Below are 18,952 nucleotides of genomic sequence, written 5' to 3' on the forward strand. Positions count from 1 at the left end.
AAATCTTAAAATCTGTTGAATTGGAAACTAATCTATCATATTTTTGTATATTGCAGAGACAGTAAAACAATGTGGTCAGGACTTGAATTCAGAGGCTTCTTGCTTGAACAACTTATGCAGCTTGCTTTACTTGAGCCACACCTCCAGCCCATCATTTTGTTGATTAATTGGAGACAGAGTCTTGAGAACTTTTTTGTCTAGGCTGGCTTGAAGCCATAATCCTCTATGTCTTGGCTTCCTGAAGTTAGGCTCACATGTGTGAGCCACCCCTGACAGAACTGGAAGATGTTTAACTGTGTCACTGAAAGTAAGGCTGGTCCTTGCTAGACATATGCGATGGAATAAAAAAGTTCTCACTGACACACAGTGAACAGCATTGTTAACTTACCTCAAGAAAAATAAATCAACACAGACAGCTGCCTCTTCAAATTGAAGCTTGCATTAAAATCTTAGAAATCTACCTCTTTATTGCCACTCTATATCAATAATCACCACACATAAAAACTAATGGAATGGAATATTGGAAATTCAGTCTTTAGTTCTTTCTCTTCCTCTTGACCCTAGCCCAGAAGAAAAAACTTGTTAAATACTGTTCTAGTTTCAGCATTAAGAAATACAGTATGTATGTATGTATGTATGTATGTATTTTTTTGCCAGTCCTGGGCTCGAACTCAGGGCCTGAGCACAGTCCCTGGCTTCTTTTTACTCAAGACTAGCTCTCTACCTCTTGAGCGACAGCGCCACTTCCAGCTTTTTCTGTGTATGTGGTGCTGAGGAAGTGAACCCAGGGCTTCATGCATGCTAGGCAAGTGCTCTACCACTAAGCCACATTCCCAGCCCAGAAACACAGTATTTTAGAAAGAGTATTAATAAGGAGACTAAAAGAAAACAGGAATGTTTATTGATTCTTCTCATCCAGGGCCACTCATACCTGCACTCTTCATCACTTTTAATGAGGGGATCTGAGCCTACTGTGCCCACCAGGAACTTAGGACTAAGCAAAGGCAAACGAACATGCTGCAGCACCTAGGAGATAATAAGCTTTATTAAAGACAGAGTTCCATCCACAGCATAGTTAAGAGAATACATGACTTGTGCTCCCATACTGTGCTTCTAAGTATTTGGGGATAACTGAGCATTACAAATATTAAAAAACTAACATCATGCCAGTGCCCTGTAGAATGCTATTTTGAACTTTCAGAAACATTATAAACTCTTTTGGGAGGCTTGAACTCTGGGCCAAGGTGCTGTCCCTGAGCTCTTTTGCTCAAGGATAGCACTTTACCACTTTGAGCCACAGTGCCACTTCCAGTCTTTTGGTGGTTAAATGGAGATAAGAGTCTCACAGGACTTTTCAGCCTGGGCTGGCTTTGAACTGCCATCCTTATATCTCAGCCTCCTGAGTAGCTAGAATTACAGGCATGAGCCACTAGTGCCCAGCTATAAACTCTTTCTTAACTAGACTCAAATTAATTAACAACCCAAAAGAATATCCCATTACTTGCAATGTACTCCGCATTACTTGCAATTTTACTTTTATGGTTCTACTTACTGGAAGTTAACCCTGATCAGAAAAATACTATGAAAAATTTAAAAAATAACAATTTGTAAATTGTGAATAACTTTTACTATAACCTACTGCTATAAATCCTTGTGATTTATCATTGTTATTGTTGTTAATCTCATGCTGTGCCTAATTTATAAGTTAAAGGTACCACAGGTATGTATGTATAGTATATTATCTAAAATCTGAAGGTTTCAGGGCACTGCCAAATATCTTGGCACATATTTCCTATGGGTTAGGAGAGGACTCCTGTATAGTCATAACAAGAATGAGTTTGAGGTTAGATAGTACATGCTAGTAATTCTAGTACTTGGAAAGTTATGCAGGAGAATCATAAATTCAAGACTAGCCTAGGCAACATGACAACAACAACAAAAAAACGAAAATGATCTTAGATGTTTAATCAGAGGCCACCCATGACCCAATTTATTCCTTTACTGATCAAAGTGTGGGAAGATTTCTAAGATATAGAGAAAGCAGAATTCTTGATTTCCCTGTTCACTTTATATGATTTAGATTTTGACTGGGCTACAGATCAAATATAGAACTAATTCAAAAGGAATAAGAAGTTCACAATGAAGATTCAGGCATGGTGGTACATACCTATAATTTTAGCTCAGTCCTCACGCTGACTAAGTATGAGGCCAGTCTGACATGCACAGTGAATTTCAGGGATAGAGACAGTCTGCTTAAAAAATTAAATAAGCAAAACAAAAAATAGCAATAAAAGTTCATAATAAAAACCAGCCTAAATGCTTCTAAATGCTTATTTCTCTAATAGTTGGGTATAATGGGCTTTCTTACAGTATAATGTAAAAGAGAGTGATACTTTCATTTCTGCACATAAAGTGCATAGTTATTTCTAGTACAAAGAAGTTCTTAAGAGTTCTTTCTGTTATTACCTGGGGTAGCTGTGGACGTCTTTCTTGAATACTGTATTTGACCCAGGCCATCACTGCATTGAACACTTGTTCTTCACTGCGAACATTGAGCTCATCACTAGATATAATATCAATGAGTTGATTGGCTGGGAGTAACATGAACTCTTCACTCTCCATCACCTGTTCAAAGTTAGGTAAGAATTAAAAAAACACACCTATGAATACTTTATTGTCTCAGGATTTTAGGGTAAAACACTATTCCACAATGGAGCTGAAGTTCAAACAATACCAAAGGAAGAACAGAGTTTAAATAGAAAGCATACAATTAAAATTATAATTTAGGCAAATTAGGAAAGTAACATTTTTCCTTAAAAACGAAAGATCAAAATAAAAACATATTCAAAATAAGTCAACTAACCATATCAAATTAATAAAATATTAATTTATTATTAATAAGTTAATATAAGAGGCTTATAAAAAGTCAGGAAAGCTTCCTGAGGATAATTAGTTGTTCAAAGGGTAATGAGAAACTACAAACACACCCCAAATTTGTCTTTATGCAAGCCTACAGAACCATTAGAATGGAGATGAAATGGCAACAATGATATTACCTTGTTGTACAGGTCTGGCATGAATTCCAAGATCTTATAAGTCAACATGTACCGTAAGAGGAACTGAGTGCAAGGCAGAGCTGGTTTCTTCTATCACTCAGGGGACTGTACTACATGTGATGTCCATTAGCACAGGGCAGGGTATGGTGAAGAGCTCAAATTCCTACTCTGCTATGTCTAACGCAGTTGATAGATTCTTTTTGGGAGAGTGTTACTTTCATGTCCATTGAGAAATCAGAGTATTTTATTTAGTGAGTGGGACATGAGATAGGCCACAACAATTATTTAAATATTGGAGGAAGAATATCTTCCTCAAATACATTAGAAAAAAATGTAGTTCTCAAAGTAGAAAACACAAGGGTAATTAAGTATTACATTTTATGGCAAAAGGAGTCAAAATTATTTGAATGACTGACTTAGTAGGGTTCAGGAAATAAATGACTTAGTAGGGTTCAGGAAATTAAATAGGTAATCAGGTAATTCAGAAATTGTGTTAGTGTGTGTGTGTGTGCGCACATGCAGGCACATGTGTTACTACTGGAGTTGAAACTCAGGGCCTGGATGCTGTCCCTGAGTGCTTTTTTTTTTAAAGATCTCACTACTGCCTGGGGTTGGCTTTGAACCGTGATCCTCAGAACTTAGCTTCCTGATTAGCTAAGATTATAGGTATGAGCCACTAGCACCTGGCTTAATGAGAATGGTTGCATTTTACTTTCTTTGTGTATGGTTGCAAAATCAAATCAAATCAAACCAATTCTCAATGTGAGGGTCATTTGACATATTATTATTACTATTTTATTTTTTGCCAATCTTGGGGCTTGAACTCAGGGGCTGGGCACTGAGCCACAGCGCCACTTTTGTTTTTTTTCTGGTGGCTAATTATGGACTTTCCTGCCTGGGCTGGCTTTGAACTACGATCCTCAGATCTCAGCCTTCTAAGTAGCTAGGATTACAGGTGTGAGCCACCAGCGCCTGGCTGTATTTTCTTTTTGGCTGGACTGAGGTTGGATTTAGGGCTCTACATGAATTATACCCAGTCCTCTTCTTTTCCCTTCCCTCCCTTTTTTCTTCTCTCCCTCCCCACCCTCAACCTTCCCTCTTCATACTGGGAATCCAGGGCCTGGAGAACATTCTAGGCATCCATTCTCTCACTCAATAGCAAGGTGATAAAATAACAAAACACAGCAAACTGAAATAGAGCACAAAGAAAGGAAGAAAGAAAGGTAAAGCCAGAATGTAATGAAAATAGAGAAGTAGATTAAAATAATAATTTAAAATTCTAACTCAGCTGGTTGATGGTGGCTCATGCTTATAATCCTAGCTACTCGGGAGTCAGATCTGAGGACTGCAAAAGCCAGCTCACCCCAGGCAGCTAAGTCCTTGAGACTCTTATCTCCAATGAACTACCAGAAATCAGGAGTGGCTCTGTGGTTCAAAGTAGTTTGAATCTTGAGCAAAATTGCTCAGGGACAGTGTTCAGGCCCTGAGTTCAAGCCCTGAGACCAACTAAAAAAAAAAAAAAAAAGCCAGGCGCTGCTGGCTCATACCTATAATCAATCCTATTCAGGAGGCTGAGATCTGAGGATGCCAGTTCAAAACCAGCCCAGGCAGGAAAGTACCCTTGAGATTCTTATCTCCAATTAATCATCAGGAAACTGGAAGTGGTGCTGTGGCTCAAAGTGGGAGAGCACTGGCCTTGAGCTGAAGAGCTCAGGGACAGTGACCAGGCCCAGCCTTCAAGCCAACAACCAACAATAACAACAACAAAAAAGTCCAGACTCTTTGAAAAATATTAACAAAATAGAACACTGGTTTTTTCCTTTTTGAGGATAGAAACTCTGAAAGTACACATATACAAAACATCCAGGGATAGATAGGCATGGTGGTATATGTCTGCAACTCTGTTTGGGAGGCTAAGGTACAAGGACCATGATTTCAAGGCTAGCCTGGGCTACACAGTCAGACTCTCTAACTCAACCCTCTCCCCAGCAATAACAAAACAAAAACCTTCCCAAACTTACAAAAATCCAGGGTGAATAACCAAATAACCATGGTACAAAAATGTAAAGATCACCCTGTATATCTCCATACAGATATATTTATACACACACAAAATAAACTGAGTCTAGATAGACCGTTTCATAGGGAAATTCTACCAAAATATTAGGAGTCACATGGTCCTAATATTGCATAAATTATTTCACAATATGGAAAATAAGGAAAAACTTGTAACTCCTTTTCATGAGTACAACTTCCTCACGAAAGAAGGTAACTTGATAAAGACAGCTCAAGGAAATTAGAGATTAGTATACTTAGAGATATCAGTGTAAGAATAAGGTATGAGGCATTATAAATAGATTTTAAGATTCATTAACATCAAAAGTTATTTCCCAATAGTTCAAAAGCCCCAATCTGTAATTCACAGAATATGACTTACAGGTTCAAAAAGAAAATTCATGATTGCTTCCATAAATAGCCTTTCAGTTTGTTCTCTCAAGATAGAGTCTCACAATATAGGATAGACTGGACTTGAACTTGGCCTTCTCCTGCCTTAGTCTCCTGAGTACAGGTATTACAGGCTTGCACTACAGTTCCTGGCTTTTGAAAAAGCTTTTGACATAAACTTAACAGTATTGCTAATTTAAAAAGCACCCACGGAAATAGTGATTGTCAGGCATTGATGCTTCCTTAAGAAAAAATATTTAAGCCTCTCCTATAGCCAGTATATTACTTAATAGGGAAACATTAAAGGCAGTCTTATTCATGTTAAAACAAAGGAATTAGATTTGTTAATTCCATTACTATCTAACATTTTACTAGGAGTATTAGCTCAAGCAATTAGAGAAAAGAATTAGAGGCAGAGATAGTGAAGTAAGAAAAATTACTGATATGCATATGATTTAAAATAGAATGCCAAAAAAAGGCTAGACTCAGTGGTAAAAGTTTCTCAAAGAATAAAAAAAATCTCGGTAAAGTAGCTTTCCTATTGATTAACAAAAACCAATTAGAAGACATTATTGTGAAGGTCAGGCACAATGGCTCATGCCAGTAATCTCACTTAATTTTGTAAAAGGAAATCCAGGAAAGATAAATGAGAACCTACAAAGTATCAAAGTAATAAATGATAAGAGTACTATAATACACTAAATAGTCTATGAATCTATAGTGCTAATTAATAAAAAAAAAGCCAGGGACATTGAAAATTATTTTTGGTCTTTTATAGTTTTGGGTTTTTTTTTAGAGCTCAGGACCAAACTCGGGGCCTTGTGCTTGCCAGGCAGGTGCTCTTCTACTCACCAGGCAGGCGCTCTTCCATTGAGCTAAATCCCCAGCCCCAGAAATTTATCTTTCACAACATATGAAAGAATAAACAGAAAAAAAAAAGTTAAGCCAGGCATGGTAGCCTGTTCTTTTTTTATCTGAGAACAGGATGATGACAAGTTCCAGGCCAGCCAGAACTATATAGATAGAACCCTGGCTCAAAAAAAAATGCCTACCAGGCAATGCTGGCTTATGCCTGAAATACCAGTTACTCAGGAGGATTAGATCTGAAGATTGAGGTTCAAAGCCAGCCAGGCAGGAACATCTGTGAGATTTTTATCTCCTAGAAAACTGGAAGTAGCACTGTGGCTCAAAGTGGTAGAGCACTAGCCTTGAGCAGAAAAGCCAGGGACAGTGCCCAGGCCCCGAGTTCAAGCTCCACTACCAGCCAAAACAAACAAACAAAAAACCAACAAACTAAAGCTGAATGCTTTTTGTATGTTTAAGGGCCATTTTACAATTTTTGATTATGTTTTAATACATTTTCCCCATGATTCTATTAGGCTTCTGGTCTTTTTACAACACCTCAAAAGAGTGTCCAATACATTAGTCTTTCCTTTTACTGCATTTGGATTTTGTTTTGTTTTGTTTCGTTTTTGCCAGTCCTGGGTCATTTGGATTTTGAAAGAGAATGTTAAAGAATCCCCTAAGTTAGAGAAATCCACCATGTTAGTTTTCCATGGCTGTGACAATACAACTGAGATAAACTTAAAAGAAGAAAGGTTTATTTTTGCCTGTGATTTCACATGTTTTATTCCATGGTTGCTTGACTAGAGTGCTTATGGACTATGTTAAGGTAAAACATCACCACAAACATATACAATGAGAAAGCTGCTACTCCCCATGACAGCCAGAAAGGTGGGGAAGGGGAGTATACCCTTCAAAGGTACTCCCCATCACCAATGTCCTACCTCCTAAAGTTTCCATGCCTACCAGTATGCAATAAGTTATAAATCTATCAGTGGAGTAGTTCATTAGATCAGAGCCCTCAGGATCCTCTCAAAGGCCCCTGCTGCACTGGGGACAGAGCCTTGAGCACATGGGCTTTGGGGGAGATATTGCAAATCCAAACCCTAACATTCACATCTATTTTTTTTCTCCCCTTTGTGTGATCTTTGAGCTGTCTTCTTGGGTAGTATACAATATTGAATCCAATTTTGTATTTTTTCATATGGCCATTTAATCTCAAAACTATGTATCTAAAAGTCACCGCTCTAGTAGCTGATGTGGCATCTTTTTTTTTTTTTCTTTATTGTCAAAGTGTGGTGGCATCTTTTTTCTGTGTACTAGATTTCTATATGTATGTGGCTTTAGGTCCTTGTTTTATAGGCCATTTACCAGTATAGTATTATTTTCTATAGTGGTTTAATTATTAAGGGTGTGTGTGCGTGTTACTGGGGCTTAAACGCAGGGCCTTGTGCTTCTGTGTTAGCACTCTAGTACTTGAACCACACTCCAAGTTCTTGTTTGCTTTAGTTATTTTTCATACAGGGTTTCTCATTTTGCCTGGGACTGATCTTCCTACCCCTCAGACTACAGGCAGATAGCATGATACTTGGCTTGTCTTTGAGATAGGATCTTTATCTTTTTTTTTTTGGCTCTCAAATGGCAATCTGCACCTCAAGAAGGTATCTCCTTATTTCCATTTCTTTCCTACACAAAAGGTAGCATGGTAACAATCTGTTGTACTTTTGGGGGGGGAGGGGACTTGAACTCAGGGCCTGGGTGCTGTCCCTTAACTTTTTTGCTGAAGGCTAGCACTCTCCCACTTGAATGACAACTCCACTTTCAGCTTTTTGGTGCTAATTTGGAGATAAAGAGCCTCAAGACTTCCCTGCCTGGGCTGATTCTGAACCACAACCTTTAGAACTCAGCCTCCTGAGTGGCTAGGACTTACAGCTGTGTGCCATCAGGGCCTGGCTAAATTCTGTCGTACTTTGTCTATTATTTAGTATATTCTGGAACTAACTCCATTAGTTCAAGAAGTCTTCCTTCTTTCTTCATAGGTGCATTGTATAGATAGGTCATTTTTAATATTTTACCATAAAAATTATTAGTGGCATAGTATATAAACATTTCAGTATTGTTTGACATTGTTTTCAGGATAATTTTCTAGAAATAGGGTTACAGAGCCAAAGCTTAACTGCATAGTTTTGTTAATTCTGTATAGTAGTGACTGAACACTGCAACTAGTAATGATGGTAACTATTTGCTCAAAGCCATAGTTAACTAGCAGCTGACCACTACCAGTTATTCTATCAGGTCCAGATCCTCTAACAAAAATTAATAGACCTTTTTCATTTTGGTTTATAAATACCCTTTTAGGAATACAGCTTGAGGGAAAGAACTGTTGCTAGTAATATAAAACTGCCCTTTAACATAAAAAACAGGTTTATAATATATAGCAACTTATTTCTTTGATATTATGAGTTAGAACCAGCAGCAAATGCCCAGACAGGTGTTTGTCAGCAGAATGTCAACCCACATTACCCTTCTGACAAATAGTTTATGACTACATTGAAACCACAAAGTACAACTCACCTCTTGAAAGTTATGTTGAGTGAACTTATCTGCTATCCTTAGTAATTCACGGCAAGAATGTGTGTCAGCAAAAGCCCGAATGCCCAGGCAGTTAGAAGGATCTAACTGTCTCTTTAGAAACTCACAACAGGCTTCCTGTATTTCTGCCAGTTGGAGAAGGCAAGCCGCTGGTAAAAGGGTCTGAACATTGCCTTCTTCTACAGTTATCTGGGAGGTATATGCAAAGTCAATCAGTAGTTCCATAGCCCTTTCATCTATGTCTCGGATTACTACCTCTGTCTGACGGCTTTCTGCCAGCTCTCCAGTAAACATAGCTCGGAAGTAGGGGCTACAGGCTGACAAGATGACTCGATGGGCATAGATCTTCTTAGCACCCACAACCAACACCACATCACATAGCTCCCGATGCTTTCTCAGAAGGTTAATCACTTCCAAGGTTTGCCGAGGGTGCTTGTCTGAGATGTAGGGCATGCGGGCAGGTTGCGGAACCCCTTCTGGCAGTTTGTTGGGGTCTCCAAGGGTGCAGCGGCTTGTTACATCCATTCCAGTCTCTCCTGGTCGAATGTTGGTACACCTACAATAAATGAGTGGGAGAGAGAAGGCAGCAATATTAATACAAGTTCTTTTCTGCCCTAAAGTGCTTACAGGTCAAGAGTCTAGAAACCCTGCAATTACATAAAGAAGAAATTCCTTTCCTAAGAACTCCAGAAGTCATAACCTTTCTCAAAGTCTCTTATAAGTTGCATGTTATTATTTCCAAAGCAGACCACTTTCATTACACAATCTCATAAAAGGATACTTTTTTAAAATGAGGTATCACACTGTCTTGTGCCACAGCTCTTGCAATATTAATAAAAATTTATGAAAAACATTTTAAAATAATTCTCTGCCCACAGAGTAGACTATGGATTTTAATTCACAAGTCTGGTTTAACTCAAATCTTGATATTTACTATTCCTAAAACAGCTGACGTTCATTTGTTTCACTAGTATCTTTTATTTTAAATTAACATATATTTGTAGTCAGAGAGGGGGGCTCATAGTATATTTCTATACACGCACACAGTACACTTTGAATCACTGGGCATATTTTAAACTTTTCTAAAAAGTGTAAAAGTCACTACGTAATAATAGTGTACAGTAATATATCTGTATCCTATTGCCCATTCTGCATAAAAAGATCAGAAGGAACATAAGTTATTCGCTTGGTTATATGATACAAACTTTCATAGCTTCACTGGGAATCATTTAAAGCCTAATGTCAAAGAAATTTGCCAGTTGTGACCACTTAGCATTGCTCCATGTGGAAATTTTAGCCACATTTCTTGAAACAGATAACCAGAATTTTCAATGCCAAGAAAGACCAATGTGACAGACTTTAAGGAAGTTATCTAACCTTTCTCCTCTGTGCTCAGCATGTGTATGTGAGAGTAATTGCATTTACCTCATAAGAAAGGACAGTGTTGAATTTTTTTTTGTGTGTGTGTGCCAGTCCTGGGCCTTGAACTCAGGGCCTGAGCACTGTCCCTGGCTTCCTTTTGCTCAAGGCTAGCACTCTGCCACTTGAGCCACAGCGCCACTTCTGGCCGTTTTCTATATATGTGGTGCTGGGGAATCAAACCCAGGGCTTCATGTATATGAGGCAAGCACTCTTGCCACTAGGCCATATTCCCAGGCCAGTGTTGAAATTTTTGTGAATGTAGGTCCACAGACTCCAAATGCTGTGATTTATTACCACGAGCTGTCTTAGGCAACTGGACTGAGTATTTGGAAATGACCCTTGCAATTTGGTCTATGCTAATATTCTTAGATGGGAGAAAAAGCAAACACATGGCCCCATGACTGAACCATGGATCTCTTTTAGAATAATGAAAGAGCAGGGCTCACTAGTAGACTGAGATTTTACAGGATATATCATTTAAAACAATTTGAGAAGTTATATTTGATTCTATATGAAACTACTAATAAAATGCCAGTTGATCTTATAAAGTTTTATAATTAAAATTAGAATACTGTAAACATTTATTATTTTGTGTTGAGAACCTCCAAAATCCTCTTTGCTAATTCTTTATTAAATGAGAAATTGTTACAAAATACAGTCGCCTTACTGAGCTGAAAAACACTAGTTATTTCCTCCCATCTAGCCACAACTTGGTGCACATTATCCAGCTTTACACATCCCCTCTTCTTCTCTTCCCTAGCCATTATCCTATTCTCTAATTCCTTTTTGGCAATACTAGTGTTTGAGCTCAGGGCATCAAGCTTGCTAGGCAGGCTCACTGTACTGTTAATTTTGAGAAAGTGTCTTGCCTTTTTGCCTGGCCTGGACCACAAATCTCCTCTTTACACTTCCTGCATAGTTTGGATGACAAATATGCATCATCATGCCCACCTTATCACTGGTTGAGATGAGGACTCATAAACTTTTTGCTGGTCTCCCTCCCTCTCTCCCTTCCATTCCTCCCTCCCTTATCTTCTTTTCATCCCTTCCTCCCTCCTTCCCTCCCTTTTAGACCAAGATTTAAACTCAGTGCTTGACACTTTTGCTCACTGGCTAGTGCTCTAACAACTGAGTCACACCTCCAACCTCCATGGGCTGGCCTTGAACTGGGTTCCTTCCAATCTTCTCCACCTCTGGAGTAGCTAGAATGACACGTGTGAGCCATCAGGCCTCTATTCTTTTCTTGTATGAAATGATTTTTTTTTCTTTAGCTTCCATGTTTGAGTGATGACATGTATGTAGTATTTGTCATTCTATGTCTGGGTTATTTCACTTAAGGTACTCTAGTTTCACCCCCTGTGTATGCATTTTTTTTTTTTTACCTTTTTCTTTATCCATTCATCCATATATGGATACTGTGGTTTGATTCTCTATCTTGGCTAGACTAGTACTGCAATAAACATGGGTGAGCAGCTATCACTTTGATATACTCACCTTCTTTCCTTTAGATATATACCCAGGAATGGCATAGCTGGACCACATGGCAGTTCTATTTTTAGTTTTCATAAGGAATTTACATACTGTTTCAGATAATGGCTATACTAACAGTACTGAATGATTATACTCTAACTCATAAATATATACAATTAAAAAGAATTTTTAATTGTATGGAACATGAGTATAAAAATTACTTTCACAATAATTTTCAATCTTTTCTCTAGGTTTTCTGGTCAGGAAAAAAGTAGGCGCTTGTAGTACAAACACCTAAAGACATATGAGACTCAAGAGGTTACAGTCTAGGAGAATTAATATCCATTCAAATAATCTTAATATAAAGTTAATTCTCATTCAAAACTTCTTGAATATTAACCCATTAATATTTTACAGAGACTGTCTTCTAGATTATAGCATCAAAGATGAACAGCTCAATAAGGAAAGGGTAGAGAAGCATGATCATAACTTAGTGTATGCAGAAGATGAAAGTAAGACTAGTGAAGTGTAGGCTACTCCTTGTCAAGTAATAAAGTAATACAGAATTGTAACAAAAATTAATGTCACTCAAATTGTCCAACATGATTTTGTATAATGGACACTATTATGTAATAAAGCAAAAATAACTAAGTTTGAATGATTATGTGAATATCCTATATGGAAACTACTAATAAACCAAAACCATTCCTTCATGCTAACTTTCCTTTAGAAAGTAAGCTCTTATTTTAACAATTACATAAGATATGGCATTTATGGCATCTGAATATGAAGAGCAGCTGAGAATGAAAAGCAACCAGTGGCTTCTGCAATCGTATTAGAAATGAACCACTTAATGTTTATGTTGTTAGTTTCTTCAAGTACTTTACAGTCTAATATTATTCCTTCTACAAAGTAAAGATATAAGTAAGACAGTGGAATCTGTCCTCTTCACAAACTTTTCATTTGAACATCTCAAAGCATTTGAAAACATTCATTATATTCCAATATCCTGGGGTACAGAGAAGGTGAACAGATCAAGGTCAACAGATATATTAATCACAAATGTGGAAAAGGATGTATGTTTTGTGATTGTTGTTCCAAAACCAGGGTGTTACTATATAGGCCAGGCTAGCATAGAGTTCTTGATCCTCCTGGGTACTGGGAAATTACAGGTGTATGCCACTACACCAGGCCATCGCTGCTAGTTTGTACCATAAATATTTCTTCTCTTAAGTGTCTCTTGTTTAACCTTGGTCAAGAACAAATTATTAGAGTTCAATAACTATAAAAACAATAAAGAAATAGAAGTTGATTATTTAAATAGAGATTCCAGTCTCAGAAGCATTACTAAATTCTTGTTATAAGAACATAATTGTTTATACATTCTCACATACTTCTATTTTCCTATGTCTTCATCATCCTTAAAGACTCTTCCTCTACAATGCAGCTATCTTAATGAAAAGAAGAAATATATTATTGAACACCAGTGAAATTACTAAAACTGTAATTAGGCATTAGTACAGTGTTATTATAAATGAGTATCATTCTTATCTGGCAAAAAACCCTCTGTGTTCTACAGGGAACTAAAATATAATAAACTCACATAGTATTATAGTACACTTATCACACAATACTATACAAAGAAAAATTGGAGCATTAATAACACACTACACAAAACACTTTGAAATCTAACTTATACATGTATATCTATCATTATATGCTAATGATTTTTGATATTACCTTTGATTTATTTAGAACAAGAACCATTAGTTCCAAGCAGAATTTAGTAAGATGTGAGAATGTGTTTAATTTTTTTTAATGAAGCATCGAGTATGTAAATTTCAACTAGAGAAAAGAATAGCTTCCTTTCTAAATGCCTACCTGCGCATTGGCTTTCCTTCCATGCACCACGAAAAGTATCTTGCTCCACACTTTAAAGCCACACCTACAATAGAAAAGCAGTAACTTAAAGCTATTTCTGATAAGAATGTTTGCAGGCATTTCACTGGTTTCATCAGTAACCAAGAATTTTATATTACAGTATGCCACAGGCCATGTGCAGATTCGTGACCATAACGGAGTAAGATGACTCTCTCTAGCTAAGGCTGTCTAAGCTTTACATGTAAAGCTAAGTGCCCTAAATATAAATCGCTAATTGCAGATAAGAATCTCACAAGAGTTATCTGCCTGGGTGGGCTTGGAACTCAGATCCTTAGATCTTAGCCTCCTCAGTAGCTAGGATTACAGGTTTGAGCCTAGGCACCATGGCCATCAAATATACTTACCAAGCAATCACTTAATACCCACAGCATTACTAACCGAAGAGGGAATAGCTTTTAAACAACGGATCTGAAGGTTGTTAAATTGTCTCGAAGTGACTTGAGGCGGAGGGGGAGAAAATTGTCTTTAAAAAACAACTCTGCGTCCCGCAGCCCGGGAGGCGTGAACAGAGCAGGGAAAGTGTGGCTCCTTAGAACACTCTTTGCGAGCCCTTCCCTTAGTCCACGAAATACCGTTCAACCACGTTCTAGGGCTTAAATTGTGTGGGGGAAGGGGATATGGGGGGAGGGCTTGCTCTCGCCACCCATTTCAAGTACAGTCTGGGGCAGCTGTCAGAGTGCGGAACCCCAGCCTCTCCAGGAAGGGCAACCTGGAGCTTCCCGTGGCTTCAGAACAGAGCTGTCCTCCAGCAAGGACGCAGTCTTGGGGACCCCGAAGCCTTCAAAGCCTCTTCCAGGAGCCGACAGGCGCCCCACAAAGCACTTCCAGACCCCCTCCGGCAGCCAGGCAACTTGGGACCACAAGCTTGCGGAGAGCAAGGCGGCACGCGCTCCCCAGTCCCGACTCTAAAGCCGCTTGCTCACCGGCTCCGCCGCCTCGGCCTCCGCCGCCTCCTCCGCCCTCCGCGCGCCTCAGCCCCCAGCACCACAACCGCCAGCCCAGGCAAGACGCCGCTGCTCCGGCGATTTCCTCTCCCCGCCCCCGCCCCAAACCAGGAGAAGGAAGAGGTCCCACTCCCAAAGCCTTCCCGCGGAACTTGACGAAGTCTGGCAACCCGTTCCGGCGCGGCTCCGGAAGTGGCCGCTCCTATTGGCTGGCGTTTCCGGTAACCGTGTAGAGTCTGCCTTAGGATCCTTACGTTGCGAGAGGTACTGCTTGTGTTTGTGGCTGCGCGGGCCTGATTCCTATATTGAAGCTTTCTTCCGTCCCCTCCCCCCCCCCCCGCCTCCAGAAAAAGCGATGGAAAGGTGTGAATAGTCACGGAAAGCAAGGAATTTTGTTGTAGCTGGTGGGTCTCCATTTTGGCAGTGTTGTCCCTAATTGTGGATTGAATTATTGACATATGCATACACGGGGGGGGGGGGCGATTTGTATCTATCAAGCTTATTCCGTAAGTTCTGAAAATTTACAAATAGACCCGACTTTCCAGATTTCCAGCAGCACAGCAATGAAGACCACAGAGCTTATCCAGGACTCTCAAGGTGGAGAGAAATGAGGTGGAGGGAAATGCGGTGTCTTTTAAGTCTATACAACCCCAGTTTCCAATCTTTGGCCTATGGCTAACTGAAAGCCTGATAGCCCACTCTCCCATAGCTTAGCATGCTCCTTCCCTAGGCAACACTAGGCCCATCTAATAATGGTAGTAAATAATTAGCCTCCACCCCCCTCTTCCTTGAGATGGCACTCCTAGTTAGGGAAATTATGACCAATCCCCTTAGAAGTGACCTCCAGAGTCAAGGAAGCTGCAGGACCCTCCTCTCCCCCCTTGACAGCAGCCATCAATCATAGCCTGACATGGTAAAGCCCCTGGTCTGCACATTCACACCAAGACCCCTGCCTCCAAAACCTCCTAGGTTATATATGTCACCCCAGACAATAGACCATACTTCTCACTTCTGGTGAGAAGGGGTCTTGCTATGGGCAATAAGATAATCAAAAACTAGGCACCCTGTACCAGCAATAGAACAGACAGTGGTTCTGGGCTAGTAATGTCAACATCACTTGAGAAATGCAAATTGTTGGTCCTATCATAGGTTTACTAAATCAGAAAATCTAAAGGCAGATTCTGGTAATCTAAGATGTATTCCAGGTGATCATAATGCACTTTAAAGTTTGAGAACCACAACATAAATGTATTTTCACTGCTATTAAAAAATCCTTATTCTCCTATAGGGAGTCACCTTGCTATAACTTTAGTTATCTTGATTGTAACCACCATTTTTCTCATGTGATTCTAGCAGGCATCCCAAACCCTATAAGACAATAATATTAAGAGAACAGTCAGCTACTAGTAATAGCTAATACTAGAATACTAGCCTAACATTATTAGAATAACATTCTCATTTTACTTATAATATTCTAACAATAATAGTCTAGTATTATTAGAATAGGCACCTGGGTGCATTGTACAGATCACTGATGCCCAGACTGTTTCTTAACTGACATGTAACACGTTAATAGTTTTTTTGGGGGGGGGGCGGGTGTTTCGTTGTTTTTGTTTTTTTGTTGGTCATGGGGCTTGAACTCAGGGCTCAATGCTGTCCCTGAGCTCTTTTGCTCAAGGCTAGTGCTCTACCACTCTGAGCTACAGCACCACTTCCACAGTAATAGTTTTTTTAGAAAAGCCACCTATATCCTGGTTGGCCATGGATCACCTTTGTCCACCTCAGTTATAAACTCCTTCATCCTGTCTTGGAGTATAGGGATTTTCCTGTTTTGCTGCCATATCACTACATCTTTGACTGTAGTCCTTAGCAAATTGTACTTGGTGAAATCCTGGATTTTTGTTTGCTCACAGCATCTTTGTCTTTAGTGGCTAAGTCTCATACATCAGGATTTGATTTTTCCAGTTCACCCAAAAATGGATTTTTTAGCTGTTTCCACATTTCTCCATTACAAGCAATGCTACAATGTAAATTCTTGCACATGCTGCCTGTGTACCTATAAGAGTTTTTCTAGGGTATGCACCTAAAAGCAAAATTGTTGAGTGTGCTGTGCACAGGTTCACCTTTACTAGAACTTGTCGAATTACTCTCTAAAATTGTTGTTTTAATAATATTATCAAATACTTGATGTAACATGATATGTTAGCTGATAAACTAATACAATACTACTAGTCCTCTTGAGGAAAAATCTATCATTAGCATTCTGATTGTATTTTTAATTGTCATGTTGTATTAAGTAAAGGATTTTGTTGTAATATTTCCTTGAATGAATATCATGTACTTTGATTGTATTCACCCCCTCTATTACTTTCTTGTTCCCTCCAGCCTTCCTCTTGTAAACTTTCTCAGAAAAACATTTTCTTTCCTGGGGCTTGAACTCAGAACCTGGAAGCTGTCCCTGTGCTTTTTTGCTCAAGACTGATGCTCTACTACCTGAGCCATGGCTCTACTTTCAGCCTTTTGGTGGTTAGAGATCAGAGTCTCATGGACTTTTCCTTCCCAGGCTTCAAACCATGGATAAAAAGTTCTCAGCCTCCCGAGTAGCTAGGCTTAGTGGTGTGAATTCCCAGCACCTAGATTACACTTTTTTAAAATAGGGTTTTAATTGTGACCTTTCTTTATGTCTATGCAATACAGCCTAATCATATTCTTTCCACCTTCCATCCCCCACCTCTCACTAGTTTGTCCCAATAGTCCTCCACTTATGATCATGTAACTTTTTTAAAGGTCTAGATTCCACATATGAGGGAAAACATGCAGAATCTGGCTTTCTGAGTCTGGCTGATTTTGTTTAATGAGACTATATCTAGTTTCTTCTATTTTTCCTGCAAACACCATGCACATTTCAAAGATGGCACCAAGAGGTTACGTAGCCTTCCCAGAGGTAAGTGCTTCTGGAAAGCACCATTCTGGGATACACAGCTAGTAAGAGGCAGAACCAGGACTTGATACCGTAATCAATGGTTCTGGGGTCTGACCACAGGGTTAGGTTGCCTCTCTTACCAGAAAGGTGTGAAGTTCTTAGAAGTTTACATTATCATAATGCGTGGGCAATTTTATGTTGTTTTTTACCAATCAGAAAATGACTTAGATGTACATTTTGTATGGTTATTAGTGAAGCACACTTTTATATATATATGTACACATATGTACAGTTATGATATTAAGATTTTACATGTGTGAATTGCCTAGAGTCATAGATATCTTTAAAGTGATTCTTGGCTTCAATAATATGAATAATTTAAATTACTTGTATTTGTAAATTACATTATTGAGGAAGATATAAATCATTAAGGAATACTAGTAACCAAAAACTGGTAATTGATTTATTTTAAATGGATCACACTAGTTGCATAGATACTGAATGTTGAACTCAGAGCCTCATGCTTCCTAAACACTCATGCTTCCTACCACTTGAACCTTACCCCAGCCCCCTAAAGGCTGCTTTTCAAACTCTTGGCCAGGAAAAGAGCAGTCTTTCCTGTTTTTGAAAATCTGATTCACTCTCCAGCCCACTACATTCTGGCTTATACTTCTGTTACTCTATTTCTTTATAAGTGGAACAATTCAACTCTATTTATTTCAAGGCCTAGGAACATTTAGAAAGAGGCATATGATAAAGCTAGTTTTTGCAATGCCAGTACTGTTGACATTCCAGTAATATGGCTTTGTAGGAGCCTGAATCTCTAGTTGAAAATAAATCTAAAATAGATTTTATCTGGATTGTGTGTGAGGCTGTAACAACAGCCAGGCAAGTCTTCAGGAGCTGCAGAACTTAGTGCATAGCAGGTCAATCAGAAATCACATTGCCTTTGTCATGTATTTTAAAACTATTCCTGGACCCACAGTTTATGATAAACAAGACCCACAGAGCCCTTGTATTTTGTGTCATCATTCTTGAGGAGACATGAATTACACAGTTGTTTAATCACAATTAGATATGATTGAAAGTTATATACAGAGTGACGAGAAAATGGGCAACCTTTAAGATGTCTCTACTGCTCTCTGACTTATATGTTTGGTCCCTTTGGCACATAGCCATTTCCCTTTCTGTTTTTTCCTTATGTTCTAATGCAGTGGGAGGGAGTGGGGAGCCAAAGGAAAGGGAGCTCACCAAATACAAGTTGCCACACTCTTTTGACCTTTCAGCCACCAGAATTGTGAACAAAATGAACTCTT

General features: G+C 38.9%; 2 protein-coding genes across 2 annotated transcripts in view; one reads left to right on the forward strand and one right to left on the reverse strand.

Annotated features, from left to right (window-relative positions):
* Positions 1 to 14,727, reverse strand: part of Klhl20 (kelch like family member 20) — a 30,080-nt gene extending 15,353 nt beyond the window's left edge. The window contains exons 1-5 of the mRNA XM_048357042.1: positions 14,693 to 14,727; positions 13,710 to 13,773; positions 8,919 to 9,492; positions 2,467 to 2,625; positions 932 to 1,026 (exon numbers count right to left, since the gene is read on the reverse strand). Coding sequence (XP_048212999.1) covers positions 932 to 1,026; positions 2,467 to 2,625; positions 8,919 to 9,492; positions 13,710 to 13,732 — 851 coding nt within the window. The 5' untranslated portion in view covers positions 13,733 to 13,773; positions 14,693 to 14,727. The remainder of the gene's footprint in view (positions 1 to 931; positions 1,027 to 2,466; positions 2,626 to 8,918; positions 9,493 to 13,709; positions 13,774 to 14,692) is intronic.
* A 230-nt stretch (positions 14,728 to 14,957) lies between these two features.
* Positions 14,958 to 18,952, forward strand: part of Ankrd45 (ankyrin repeat domain 45) — a 33,448-nt gene continuing 29,453 nt past the window's right edge. The window contains exon 1 of the mRNA XM_048357633.1: positions 14,958 to 14,977. The gene's annotated coding sequence lies outside the window, so the exon portion shown is untranslated. The remainder of the gene's footprint in view (positions 14,978 to 18,952) is intronic.

This window comes from Perognathus longimembris, chromosome 11 (genome assembly GCF_023159225.1).
Source record: "Perognathus longimembris pacificus isolate PPM17 chromosome 11, ASM2315922v1, whole genome shotgun sequence".
Classification (NCBI taxonomy): Eukaryota; Metazoa; Chordata; class Mammalia; order Rodentia; family Heteromyidae; genus Perognathus; species Perognathus longimembris.